Here is a 14,882-nt window from a genome sequence, read left to right as displayed (position 1 = left end):
TTATTGTTTATCTGTCACATTCATATCACTCCGACTGACTCCGGCAGTAAAGTGCTGTCAAGAAGTTGTGATATAGGTAGAGGGGTTCTTGAAAATGCAACGAAAAATACTTTATAATATCGAATATTGCAAATATTTGGTAATATATCAATAGTGTCTTGCTCCTAAAGCTGTTGAGTTCTCGGCAATAAAATTTAGGTGTGTATAAAACATTTTGTGAACCTAGGGTCTAGACAACTTTATTTTTATGAAAAATATTTGTAGAGCAACATGTCAAAAGGATCTATCTGCTTTGATCGATTTTTTGATCGATCGGTTTCTTTCAACCACCACGGCTTATTAAACACGTTTCATGATATGTCCTTTATACCATTTGATAGCGGAGAATCTTATCAAGCTTTTTAAATAAAAACCACGTTGGGAATAGTTACTTTAGCTGAACTATAAACAAATGAAAAGTTAATCAAGAAAATCGATGAAAGTAGATAGATCCTTTTGACATGTTACTCTACATTTCGATAATATTACACGATATGTGCGCTAAAAATGACAGTTCAACTGACAGCTGGTACTGCAGTAAAAATGATGATGATGATTTGTACGCAGCATTTTAACCTATCAAGATTCTATTTTCAGTGAGTTATCACGAGTTTACGAAGTGGGAAACATTAAAAATTTAAATTTATTTTCATTAAACGGTAGATTTAAATTAAGAAAAGGCCATTCCAACACGCTATGTACCTACCAACTCCTGTAAAAACATAACCTCAAATTAGAAACAAAACCGGATCTCACATAAGTGCAATTTCATATGTATTTTCTTGACAGTAAGCAGTTTACTAGTTGCTGCTGAAAGTTTCTAACCAGCTGTATTCTTTTTGACGCCAAGAACATTTTACGCAAATTTCGCATGAAAAACAGTCTACTATGTACACGGTAAGAGTCGAAAACCCATTAATGGATAATTTTTTCCCCATTTTTTACTGTCATATGCGGCTGTCAAAAAAATGGGTAAATTTAAAAATGTGAAATGGGTAAAATTGTACGCATTAGGAAGACATATTCTTAGGAAAAAATGGGTCATTTTTTACCCGTTAACGGGTGAAAAAATACTTCAAGTGTCTTTTTAGTTTGCTCTGTCGATTTGTTCGCACGCGTTACTTCTACGAGCTGTTTTGTTCACTATTTGCCAATAATTGCCATGGAAGAACTGGTTCACTATTTGTCAATAATTGCCATGGAAGAGACTCGATGCTGCGTCGTTTGACGTTTGAGTTGCAAGGTAAACAGTATGTAATATCAAGTATTGAATCTTACAATGTGAATGTTTCTTGTATTAGGTCTAGAATGTCCACAATCTTGCTGCAATACCTTTGTCACAGTGTTTTTACAAATGAAACATCACGTGAGAAATCATCACCAAATGGAAACGGGTCGAAAAAATCAACACAAAGTGTAAATAGACTAGTGGTTTTGTTTAATGAATCAATTGTTGCAGAGAATTGCGATTCTGACAATTGATGATAGCAGATAAAATACTCCTGTATTCGTAAATAAGAGTCATATTTATACATTTGCAAAAAATTAAAAATAATTGATTTCACTTTAAATTCATTTCACTTTTTAGAGTAATAATAACAAAATTTCCGTTTTTGCATGGATAAAGTTTTTTTCAATAATGGGTAAAACTTCACTCATTTTCTTGAGAAAATTCATTTCTCAAAATGAGTGAAATTGTACCCAGTTTTTGACGTTTGATCGGTATACACGCCCGTAAAAAGTAACACGGCGAATGAATTAATTTTAATTCAATTTCATAAGTTGCATCAAAACGTCAAAAAATTAATAGCGCATTTGGTGATTCTGTGTAATTTTTACACTGATTTTAGATTAATTTAGAATAACTGATTTTTGAATTCACCACTATAACTCAATTTTAGGTACCAAGCATGAAAAAACGACACCATTATTTGACACGAGTGAAAAAGAGGCACCATGATTCATCATTTATGCGCCATTATTTAGCCTTTGCGGCCGTGTTATCTGTTCTTGTGGCTGTCTGAGTGATTCCAAAAAATGAGAAAATCGCCTGAAAGGTGGTCACGGACATTTTGAAAAGCTTTAAGGTACACATATAAGCTTTTTTCATTATTCATTCAAAAAACCAAAAGTTTTCAGGTTGCTGTGTCATCAGGAAAATTGTGGGAGAGTAAAATATCAAGTGATTATAGCCTGTATTACACTCTTTGACCGAGCGTCAAATATTTGGCATAATTGTTTGTCACTCTCCAATTTTAACATGGGGCAAACACGGGCAAACAACAACCATATGTCAAATAAATTTGACCATCATGTCAGAAGGTCAAATATTTGACCATTAGACAAAGAGTGTACTACAGGCTTATGCATCACAAATAAAGAGCAAAATATACTTAAAAAATAAATATAACTAGACACCGTTCAGATGGAATGTAACCTAAGTTTTGTTTAGTTCTGACTGTTACTGGCACAAACCTCCCTCTCTACGCTAATATCGCATTTAAAACTGAGTGGTTTTCAATTCTTAAACTGAGTTCTTTTGAATTCTGAAAATGGTTAGTTTTAAATTCAAAAATGAATATTTTTCTATTCAAAAACTTGATAGTTTCAAAGTCTAAATCTGTGTAGGTTTTAATTTTAAAACTGAGTAGTTTTAAATTCAATAAATGTATAATTTTGTACACATAAACTGATATTTTTTAAGAACTAAATGAGTTTTATTAAACACAAAAAATGAGTTCAATTGTATACGTCATTCTGAATAATAAATACACAGTATTCGCTCATACTATGGTTACACAATTTTGAATAACAACAGAGTTAATCAATTTTCGTGTTGTTACACTTTTTATGGAAATGAATTGTTTTCTAATCATTTTTGAATTCATTTTAAGGAGCGTGTACCCGTTAATGGGTAAATCGAGTTTACCCATTAAATGGGTTGGCTCACTTTTTGGCGAAATGGTTGAAAAAGAACTCAATAATGGGTTTTCCTTTCTTACCGTGCATATCAGCCTTGGCTAAAAATTGAATCTATCATCACAGACTAACAGACATAACATGTCGAACAAATTTTCAATAAAATCATCGTTTGGATGATTCCAATACTTTACGTTAGTAACACTATCACCATTTGCTGTCGTGTTCGCGCTGCGTCATATGTTCGACATCAGCGCCAGCATTACTACATGTGTCAAATGGGGAACTACAAAATATGTATGAGACTGCATGACAGCGTCCCAGACGACGTTTTCAACGTCAGCGTTTGGCATATTGCTGTCAAAACGAGATAGGGGCACATGAATAGTGAATTGAGATTGATTTTTTCAGCTCAATGGATTTTGGTTGTCATCGACTAGATGTTTATCTATTCAAATAAATGTTTTATGATAAGAATATGTTTCCAGGCAACGGTAAGTGCATATAAAGCACACGCAAGGCTAATAATTTATTTTTTCTCATTTTCTGTTCATCAGTCAGGATTCTTAGTGTATTTGTTTAAAACATTTTTGAATTTTCGCTGAGAGCTTTGCCTAGCGCCATTACATCGAAATCCCCCTCGATTCCAGGCAACGGTAAGTGCATATAAAGCACACGCAAGGCTAATAATTTATTTTTTCTCATTTTCTGTTCATCAGTCAGGATTCTTAGTGTATTTGTTTAAAACATTTTTGAATTTTCGCTGAGAGCTTTGCCTAGCGCCATTACATCGAAATCCCCCTCGATATTTGACGACATTTGAAATGTCAGCCCAGTTAGCGAACGAACAGTGTACTCACAGACTAACAGACATAACACTTGGAACAAACTCACATAAAAACCATCGTTCTAATGATATTTATACTTTTTAAGAATGACACTAGCACCATCTGGTGCGGTCTTCGCGCTACACAAAAGCACTTTTTTTCCGTGTATTGTTTTAATAACCGTGTACCTGTGCTACCGCTTGAACTGTCTGTCAAAATCGATTCTCATTCTTAACAGAGATGCCAAAAAAATTATTCAAATGCCTACGCTCCGCGCAAAAATGTCTTTCCACCCTAGATGCGAGTGAAAAACCGCCTGGAGGCTGAATTAATTACCGGCGTAAAATCGTCGTCATTTTTGCAGATTGCGAATGCCTTCACATACTTTCCAATGTCTTCACTTTCACCAAGATGTCTTCACGGCTGGTTAAATGTCGTTATATTGAAAACATGTTTTCTTATCTGGCATCAATGATTCTCAGGTCGTAAACAAATGTGCAAAAGTGGTGTTCCTTTTGAACTTGCAAAACGCGAAAAAGTTGATGAAGATAGAGTACTTAGGATATCGAGTACGAGTTACAAATGATTTGAGAATTATCACGGTCTGCTACTGATAAAGCTGTGTGTGTTAATGTGAAAATATATCAAGGATATTAATTAACATGTTGTATCTTCGGCAAGAAAAAAACCAGTGAATAAAATATAGTGGAATTTATTTTGAGCCTTTTTTTGTTTTCATTACATGTTGCATTAAATCAAGTTGGAAGATTCATTCGCCGTGCTTTTCCATTTCGTTTGCGTTTAGAAGTACCATTAACCATTCCATTAACCATAAACCATTCCATTAACATGTTTGTATCTTCGGCAAGAAAAAAACCAGTGAATAAAATATAGTGGAATTTATTTTGAGCCTTTTTTTGTTTTCATTACATGTTGCATTAAATCAAGTTGGAAGATTCATTCGCCGTGCTTTTCCATTTCGTTTGCGTTTAGAAGCACCATTAACCATTCCATTAACCATTAACCATTCCATTAACATGTTTGTATCTTCGGCAAGAAAAAAAACAGTGAATAAAATATAGTGGAATTTATTTTGAGCCTTTTTTTGTTTTCATTACATGTTGCATTAAATTAAGTTGGAAGATTCATTCGCCGTGCTTTTCCATTTCGTTTGCGTTTAGAAGCAGTTTTAAGTTTCAGTTTGTATTTGAGATCTCGTAAAAAACACTGTATCAACGTGTTGAATATCTTATCAATAAGGGTCTCAAAACACTGACGGCAAGCAAACGTATCGAAAGAATCGTATTTCAAATATTCTTTTAGACGAGTTTTAACGTTTCGTCTATTCTGATATAAGAAATGAGAAAATTTTTGCTTGAAAGCAGATAGAGCCATCAATCCAATTTCAAAAAGTGCGTTATTTGGAAACACAGAGGCATTTTTCAATTTGCAAAACACGAAGTTTTGATTATTCATGTTATCCACAGCTCTCGCCTGGGATTTTAGTTTTTTCGCGACATTTTCCATGTTTGAGTTTGATTGTTGCTGCTCCAATGACATAACAGAGGCCATTCAGATCGCGTGTAGTGTACACTCCTGCACTAACATTTTTCAATTCTACAAATTTATCAGAAAAAGTAGATTGGTAATCGCCAAATACTGCATACTCTTCAACGTCTAAGTCGTTGTCGTCAAGTAACGGTACCGCATCATCTATTTCACAGTTAGTGCCAAGGGCTAATTTTTCGCTAGTAGATAACGCTGCATGTCTGAATGCCGACGCAAAATGGTATGCATTTGGTGAGTCATTTCGCCCACATCGCCGACGAATTTCTGAAAAAAGATTTTCTAAGCAGTCCTGGCACAGGAAATTGTACATAAATGGGTGCATCCGAACTCAATTTTTAATTTTTCAAATAACCATGAAAGTCCACTGATAATGCTAATTAATCCATTCACATAATTTGGTCTTCTTTGTATAGCTGTCAGTTTTTTTGCTTCATTGCGAGCCTGGGAAGATAAAATGAGATTAAAATATTTTTAAATTTAAGCACTTACCTTTCTGACATTGAAACATAAGTTTGTAGTAAAATACATCGTCTTCAAACTTTTTTTAGCTGTAGTTAGAAAATCCCAGTGGCAGGAGTTCTCTTCTAGCGCTTCACGATGGGGCTATAAGGATAACAAAATTATTATTTATTTGTTAAAAGCAAAAAAAAGATATATCTACTTTTGAGCTGTTTGCGTGAGCTTTGGCATTGAACACGTCGAAAAGTTTATCGTGAAATTCAGCATACTGTGCAGTTTTCAGGGCAGACTTCGGCAGATCATGATTTTCTATGTAAAACTGTATACCTTTAGAGACCGAATTACTTAGAGTGCGTGTTGCTTGTGCTACGTTCATGGCCGTAAATGGAGCATTTTTAATGCACTTCTCTGAGAGTTTCGGAACAAGTCTTGGCGTAGCATCACGGTCTAAATTGTAAAGTTTCACAATATCATCGAATGTACAAATTTGCCTTTTGAACACTACGTTATGCTTCATCAACATTGATTTGGCGCTCTTAATCAAATGGGGTGTATCGTACATAATCATGAGTTCGTTACCATCCAGGTTAACTACAGGGTTAGAGCGAGTTGCTCCTGTTTCTTTGAACATCTTGACATTTGTAGTACATTGATCCATTGTCAAAACTAACGGATACAAACCACGAAATCTTAATTCGCGAATAGTGTGCGTGATTAGTTTTAGCTGATGTTCACTGCCTAGAGTATGATGAGCAAGAAAATATCCTATCGCCTGAAATTGAAAGATAAATTGATGTATGAAAATTGGTCGCTATATTAAAAAACATTACACCTGCTTGAACCGATTACTTTTTTTGCCATTTGTTGTCGATGCTTCGTAGTTACCAGTTTTCAATGTGTTAATTCCAGCTATCATTATCACTATTGCTTCCGTTGCCAAAACCATAGGACAAATTTTCTCGATTTTTCTGTTTTTGCCGTCACTCGGAAATCCGAAAAACGTATCAGACTTAGCGTTATACATTAGCTCTGGCTTAATAGACATTCCATCGATAAATATAGTCACAGCCTTTTCTTTTTTGGAAAACTTTTTTGCTTTAATTGCCAATCGGTTTAAAATTCCTTTGCTAAGACCCGGCTTTAACAGAACATCTGAGTTCCATCTTCCAATACTCATCTTGGTGGGCAAGCATAACGCATTCGACCGATGCATATAACGGAATGCAGATGGTCCAGCCAAATATGCCCCTAATGCAAACTTTCTATATGCCTTATTATAACGACGAGCTTGTGGGGTTTTTTAGTTGCATTTATCACGCTATTATATAGCAAAGGATTTTGTTTTTTTTTTCTCCGAGTTGTTCATTTCGCTGTTTCAATTTCTTTAGTCGACGGAGCTCATGATTCAAAATAGCTATTTTCGATGTTTTAAGTTTTAACGATTTCATCCTCCAATTGCTCTTTCGTTTCGAATGTTGCAAAGAATTTTTAACACTACGCAGTTCTTCTCGAAGCTTGGTGTTAAGCTGAAGTTGTCCATGATACATTGCTTTGTAATTTATTTTCAAATCTGTTTCCAGATCGTTGTTGTTCTTGTCAACGCATTCTAGTGTATTTTCGAGATTCCAGTTATTTAGACTGTCTTCAGTCTCACTGTAGTGGAACCTGAAAATAACAAATAGTTTGTTAATATTTATGCACTGATATTTACCAGCATTACCACGTCGAGTCATATTTAGTATCATTCTCCGCTTGCTCTATCTCAAGCTTAATGGTTCGGTATGTGGGAAAAGGTACGTCAAAGTTTTCTTCCTTAATTTTGCAATAATGAAAGTCAAGTGTCTCTGCATGCAGATTATCTGAGCGGCACTCTTCATCAATCAGCCGGTTGTTATACGCTTCTTCTAGATCTGACACAGATATGCAAGATCGCTCTCCACTTTCCTTCAACAACGGTGTCCTGTCCAATTCTACCAGTCCGGAAAACTTCATTCCTTCGTTATCTAATATATTGTCTAACGCTTCCAGCCTCATCCAATTGTAATTAGATTCAGTCGATCGAGATGGAATTGCAGTATCCTTCAGTCTAAAATTCAACTATTATTAACTCTGTTTTTACACGATCTTAATTTACTTTCTTTTTCTTTAGAAGAGAAGTATTTCGGTAACATGCTGGAGTAAAGTGATCCGAACAAACTTTCAACTTTTTGATGGATTCTACTCCTCCACTTGCGAACCTCTCGGTTAATTGTTTCGAGTTACAAAGCTGTACCCATACAGCACTCCTGCATTGTTGATATTTTATTTCTTTTGATTAACTTATTGATAATAATATATTATGATACCTTTCTTTATCATGAGGAAAACCGTGATAAACTTTGTTCCGTTGTAATGAATCGTTGTTTTTACAGCAATAGTATTCACATTATCTACCCATGATGGAATTCCTTTTGGTGTTATTTGTTTACATATAAACACTCGGGAGAAATTCGCGGCAAACTTATCACGAATTTCTTTATTCTTGGATCCCACTTAGTTTTAACCTAGATCCAGCCTATCTGCTATCAAAACCTTTCTTTTTTTGTTTGGTTTTGACCCATTATTGACCGGGTAGCACCTTCAAAGTGCACTGTAAATTTTGTCTGTTTCAGCACACCAACGCATACGCTTAGTTCGTAAAAAATTATCTGGCATCTCTTTCTTACTTGTATCGTAAATCGCAATATCGTTTTATTCCTAGTTAGGTTGGCACGCTTCCAGTGGAATATAGAAAATCTTTACCTAAAAACTGCACACCAGCGCCCCGAGCGGCATCTTCGCGTGGCGGTTCTTACTCGACTTGAGATTCAAATTGACCGTTTTTGTTGGCGATGGAGCGAGGCTCCAGTGTTACGTCTGTTAGTCTGTGGTGTACTTATGCCCGACCAACCACTCTTTAAGTTTCTTCATGAAACGAGAACGATCGCTATCGATTAGTTTTGAACCTATATCGATTGATTTCAGTTGTTGTCGTTTCATAAAGGTGCATAAAGTGTGGTTGATCGGGTGTGCCTTTTTACTGTCTTGCCTGTCAAACGCGTTGATTGTGTTGATTTCAGCGTAATGCAGTGTAGCTCTTAATTTAACAACAGCGCCAGCTGTGTGTCAAATGAAGTGCAATTTGCCAAACTGAATGCATTTTTAGTACAGTTGAATTTATTTTGATCTAAAACCTGAACGTAACGTCACAGCCACTCCTGAACATGCGCTACACACATACAGTGTTGCAAGTTACTTTGGAAGAGATAACATATTTGGCGGGCTCGTTCTATCTTTACGCGGGCCTTTTTCATGTATTTTCGCGGCATTTTTCATGACGAAAGGAAGTATTGTAGGTTCTCGCGCCAACGGTACGCCATTTCACATCTTGACCGTTCCCCGTTTAGTCGTAGCATTTGATTCTGACCATCACAGCAAGTCCTTTACCAGTATTAAACAACGATACGTTTTTGAATTACAAGAAGGAAAAATTGATCATGGCTCATATAAGTGATAACGTGTTTGAAAAGGAGAATATATCGGAAAATATGGAAAAGATTTCCATTAAGGTAAGTAAATACTTTCAGCAATAATTCATACATGATTTGAAAACCATACAAATTTTTAGCTTCTTCAAGATTTTTTTTGTGTTCTGTTACGGTTTGAGGATTTTCTGGAAAGCGAATGTGTTACTCAAATAAATTCTTAAGTTATTGTTTTTTTTTAATATTGAACTGGCATGTCTATTATTTTCAATAGTGCTTATTTTTATGAACACGACTATGTCAGTTGCTTTACAGTTAAGTTGCTCCAAATTTTACAAATTTATGGTGTGAATGAGAGCGTCTGACCTCTAATCAAGAAAATACACGATCATGTGTGGGCCTTCGACTATCAAGTCCAGTGGTATCATCCTTTTGTGATGACTGCGCTTAATATCCATTGTGATAGTCTATTACAGTAGTGTGAGAGCTTTTAGTTTGTCTTAAAGTTCATTGCTCTATACGGTTACAAAATAACACGTTTATGTGAAACGATTATCCGTTAAATTTGCACTGCTTGACACATTTTATTGTGAAATGCAAATACCTTGAAACAGATCATCACAAAGCATAATGAAATTAATGGTAAATCACTGAACTTTTTCGTATACAGGATGGACTCGATTATCCGGAAACTTTAATTTTTATTCCGAAATTTTACCTTTACCAACCCTTCTGGCATATTTGTGACCATTTATGTGATTGTCACTTCCGGCATGTTTGGAACATGTTCGAATTAAGCGAAAATAATCATTGTCCAATTAATTTATTTTGCTTCTCAAGATTTTACCCCTTTTCGCTTCAGAAATAATTTCTGGTTACGCCACTGCATCATACAAGTAAAATAAAAAAAAAGGAAATAGGTATTTTATGTTAATAGCAAACTTGAGTATTTTTTCTGTGATTCGATTATCCGGAATAAATTTTTTATGTTCCGGATAATCGAGTCCGACCTGTATATCAATTTTCTTCACATTCCTCAGAATGCATGCTGGCGTTGCATTGTAAGCATTAATTGGCTATCTATAGCGAAGCAAAGCCTTAGTGCTACATTCCGTATCAGAATTCGACCTTCTGTTTTACTATACACAGACTTCGCAGCCGACTGTTAAATGTACAGGACAATTGCGGGGCTAGCGCTACGATCCTACTGACACTAACAGTCTCTCCCGAGCCGGGACTCGAACATACAACGACTGGCTTGTTGCTAACAAGTTGTTAGGCCAGCATCGTACCTCGAGACCAGCTGGGAGCTGGCTATCTATAGCAGTTATCATATACCTTACTAGCTAAAGTCATATGTAAAAGCTAAGATTAAATCCTAACAAATACGTTGGAACGGTTGGAACCATTGACATATATCTGAATACCTTTCTTATAGTACTTCGAGCGTTTTTTAAATGATGACAGATTTATTTACTTCGTATGGTACGCGCCGCCGCGTAAAAAGGCTTAATTTGGTATTTTAGGTATTTTATTATGTCTGCTAAATGCTTTGGAACAGAACAGACTGAAAATAAAAAAAAAAGGATATAATATGATCAGTAAAATCGCAGTAAATATTCGCGAATTTGATTTTGTAAATTTAACCAACACTGAATGAACGACTTGGTAAAAAGAAATTATCAAACCGACATCCGCGTGAAACAAGATGCGTACAATGCATGCATAAAATAATCGCAACTTTTCCGGATACACTTTGAGATGTGGTTTTTTACTGGGATCTTAAACAATGTTAAATAATTTCTTGAAATGCTGTATACCTATACTACCTACAAATTACGATCGGTCGATGAAATAGAGACGTGAAAGAGATCTCTGGTTATTTCGTTTTTTTTTGTTTGCTTCACACAAGGTTTTGGCGTTTCTGGTTTAGCTGGTTTCAAACATCGCTCCCGTTACTTCATGGTGGCAATATCTAACTGTGTTTGTTCTTCGGATAGATTCCATAATCTTAAGAATTATCAATCAAATTTTCAAACTGGGAAAACTTTGTTACTATTTGGAAATGTTTTATGTAACTATTTGGAAATGTCCGTGCAAATTACTCGCGATCACCGCGTCTTTTATCTTGAAATAAGTGACATTTCTTACAGTGTACAAATGTATTGCACATATGCGTATGGCAAACAGGGCAAGTGAATCTTTGGTAGTTAACAAATACACTAAGGTCGCTTTTTACGCGGTTTTTTTTACGCGGGTTTTTTTACGCGGTTTTTTTACGCGGATTCCGGAATTTACGCGGTTTTTTTTTACGCGGATTCCGGAATTTACGCTGTTTTTTTTGCCCGGATTTCGGTTCCCTTTCACTCGGAATGCAAAATTAACGTTGGTTTTTTTTACGCGGATTCCGGAATTTACGCGGTTTTTACGCGGATTCCGGAATTTACGCGGTTTTTTTTTACGCGGAAACCGGAATTTACGCGGTATTTTTTTGCCCGGATTTCGGTTCCCTTTCACTCGGAATGCAAAATTAACGATGTTTTTTTACGCGGATTCCGGAATTTACGCGTTTTTTTTTTACACAGATTCTGGAATTTACGCGGTTTTTTTTTACACGGATTCCGGAATTTACGCGGTTTTTTTACGCGGTTTCTTTTTACGCGGCACGTATCCCCCGCGTAAAAAGCGACTTTAGTGTACAACAAAACATGTTTATATGTCTGTATTCTCAGACATTTTTTTTTGTGATGTTTAGAACTGCGCGTTATATCGATGTAAGTATGTGTACTAAACTCGCAGCTTCCGAAATTAGTTTTGTTTTGATGTACCAAAATGGTTTTGTGAATTGAGGCATTTGAATGGTTTTTATTTACACATGATAAACAATAGAGCCTACGTCGGTGGATTATAGATTTATTGGGTTTTGTGAGAAAACGTTTTGCACAAAAGATATAACGTTTGTGTGGTTTTATACAAAATAATTAGAAATGAAAAAAAAGTATAATGGTGTTATCAAGATTAGTTATTCTATCTTTAATATTTCATGTATACTCCGAAAAGCCGAACAAAAATATAAAAGTTATCTAAATTTATGGGAATAGAACCCTGAGTCGGAAAAAATAACCGTGAAAACCGCAATTTAGAATAAATCTACGGCTATTTAATCTAAAGATGTGAATCAGCTGTTCTATCATGTTCATGAATGACAGTCATACTGGCAGCAGGTTTTGTTTTGCTTTCAATGCCAGAAGAGGCTGTATGAGGGCAGGTGAACGAACATTTTGCAAGTGCTTTGTTTGAATTTGTTACGAAAATTATGCACATTTATTAAGTGGTTGAACAAGTAAGCATTCACTTTCATGTATTTAATTCCAGAATGTCCGCAAGGTGCTGACCGAGAACGGAGTCAATGTGCCACAGACAATGGAATCCCAGGAAAAAACAGATTCTTTCGACTCCAAAGAACATTCAAGGAATGAAGTGGTGGAAAGTGCTGAACAAAATTCGTTTGATCCTTCGATTGAGCCGCTGCTGCGGGAAAACCCACGACGGTTCGTAATATTCCCAATTCAGTATCAAGATATCTGGAAAATGTATAAAAAGGTAAAAAGTAAATTTTTGGCTGAGTTTCAATAATACGAGAGTTAAATTCCTACAGGCTGAAGCATCATTCTGGACAGTTGAAGAAGTTGATTTGTCCAAAGACATGAAGGATTGGGAAACGCTTAAATCTGGAGAAAAACATTTTATTTCGCATGTGCTAGCGTTTTTTGCTGCTTCTGATGGTATTGTTAATGAGAACTTGGTAGAGCGGTTCAGCCAGGAAGTACAGGTTACTGAGGCTCGCTGCTTCTACGGTTTCCAGATCGCCATGGAAAATGTACACAGTGAAATGTACTCGTTGCTGATTGATACCTACATTCGAGACCCTAAAGAACGGTAAGAAAATTCATGTTAGTTTTGCACCCACCCATAAGCGTTACAACAGCGTTTATTATGTCTACTTTTATCGGAATTTTATTATTGCATTGATAACTGTAAACTGCTAAACAACCTAGATTCGTTTCTTATTTCACTTTTTTCTTATCAGGGATTACTTATTCAATGCAATCGAAACACTACCATGTGTAAAGAAAAAAGCTGACTGGGCATTGAATTGGATTTCCAGCAAACATGCCAACTTCGGTGAACGGATAGTTGCTTTTGCGGCTGTCGAGGGCATATTCTTCAGTGGAAGTTTTGCTGCTATTTTCTGGTTAAAGAAGCGTGGTCTTATGCCCGGATTAACATTTTCAAATGAGTTGATTTCTCGAGACGAAGGACTACATACTGACTTTGCGTGTTTGATGTTCAAATACCTTGTACAGAAACCGTCCCAGGAGCGTGTAATCGAGATTGTACGGGAAGCAGTTGTGATCGAGCAAGAATTTTTGACGAAAGCCTTACCAGTTGATTTGCTTGGCATGAACTGCGATTTGATGTCTCAGTATATAGAGTTTGTTGCCGATCGATTATTGCTCGAGTTGGGAATCAACAAGGTAGGAACAGATTGTTTATGCGCTGTAACTATATGCTGATTGTTTTTACTTTTCTAGATTTATAACACAAAAAATCCGTTTAGCTTTATGGAATTCATCTCATTAGAGGGTAAAACGAACTTCTTTGAAAAGAAGGTTGGAGAGTACCAGAAATGGGGAGTGATGGCCAATCGTCTTGACAATGTGTTCACGCTGGACGCTGATTTCTGAAACTAGCACATCTAGATCTTAGTATTATAAGCGATCAATCGTGTTTGATTTGCGGGCATTGACAACGCTGTGGGGATGCCACCTTAATTTATGTATTTTTAAATTTAAAAACCGACTAATTGTATTGACGGGATTTTTTTTTGTGTATAGACAAAGGAGTATATATATATAGTTTTTTTTCGGAAACAGTATAGCAGTGTTTCATTGATCATTCGCAATTTTATGTTGCTTCAATTTTGCAATAATTAGTATCATCAAGAAACGAATTTTCAACTATTCTTCTCGAGTTGATCTCATTGATAGATTTCGTACATTCGAAATTGTAAAATTGCTGCTAGACATTGATCTGTTGTGTCTTCCTAAGCATAATTAAAATTTATCATGAACGTTTCCTCAATTGCATAATCTCAGAACGTTGTACGGGAAATAGTATCAAATAGTTTATCGACTAGGCAATCAGTGCTGCTTGATAATTTGTTAATTAAAAAGACGTGAATATATAGAATAAATGATATGCCGAAGTTGCAAAACAAACCTGTGTTTCGCATTTCAATTGACATTTCGAATACAAAATATGAATTAAAAACAATTCTCATTTTTACACCCCCCAAAAGCAGGTGCGAGTGCGAGGAGGAGGACACTTATTTTCGCTCTGGTATAGTGGAAACGCAGCAATGTCGATTTGGTTTTTGCGATGTTGCTACACCAGAACTACACTTTTCAGCAACGACTTGCGTGAATTTACCAACCAAAATATTCACCCACTGAAATTTTGTTTGGCCCTCTAGCGGCGAATAGGTGAACTATCAACAGCGCCA

At 35.8% G+C, this 14,882-nt stretch overlaps 1 protein-coding gene across 2 annotated transcripts; it reads left to right on the top strand.

The window, feature by feature from the left end:
• The first annotated feature begins 9,143 nt into the window (after positions 1-9,143).
• Positions 9,144-14,598, top strand: LOC129724845 (ribonucleoside-diphosphate reductase subunit M2). Of its 2 annotated transcripts, none has more exons than XM_055680073.1 (5): positions 9,144-9,400; positions 12,692-12,919; positions 12,975-13,255; positions 13,407-13,854; positions 13,912-14,598. In XM_055680073.1, exons 1-5 carry the CDS (start codon positions 9,329-9,331, stop codon positions 14,062-14,064), a joined length of 1,182 nt encoding a protein of 393 aa, XP_055536048.1. In that variant the 5' UTR covers positions 9,144-9,328; the 3' UTR covers positions 14,065-14,598. The 2 variants fall into 2 exon arrangements, with proteins under 2 accessions (XP_055536048.1, XP_055536049.1); XM_055680074.1 differs by lacking the exon at positions 9,144-9,400 and adding an exon at positions 12,113-12,584.
• Positions 14,599-14,882: the final 284 nt, after the last annotated feature.

This window comes from Wyeomyia smithii, chromosome 2 (assembly GCF_029784165.1).
Source record: "Wyeomyia smithii strain HCP4-BCI-WySm-NY-G18 chromosome 2, ASM2978416v1, whole genome shotgun sequence".
NCBI classification, from domain to species: domain Eukaryota; kingdom Metazoa; phylum Arthropoda; class Insecta; order Diptera; family Culicidae; genus Wyeomyia; species Wyeomyia smithii.
Note: the sequence above shows the minus strand (reverse complement) of the source record. Positions and strands in the feature narration are given on the sequence as shown.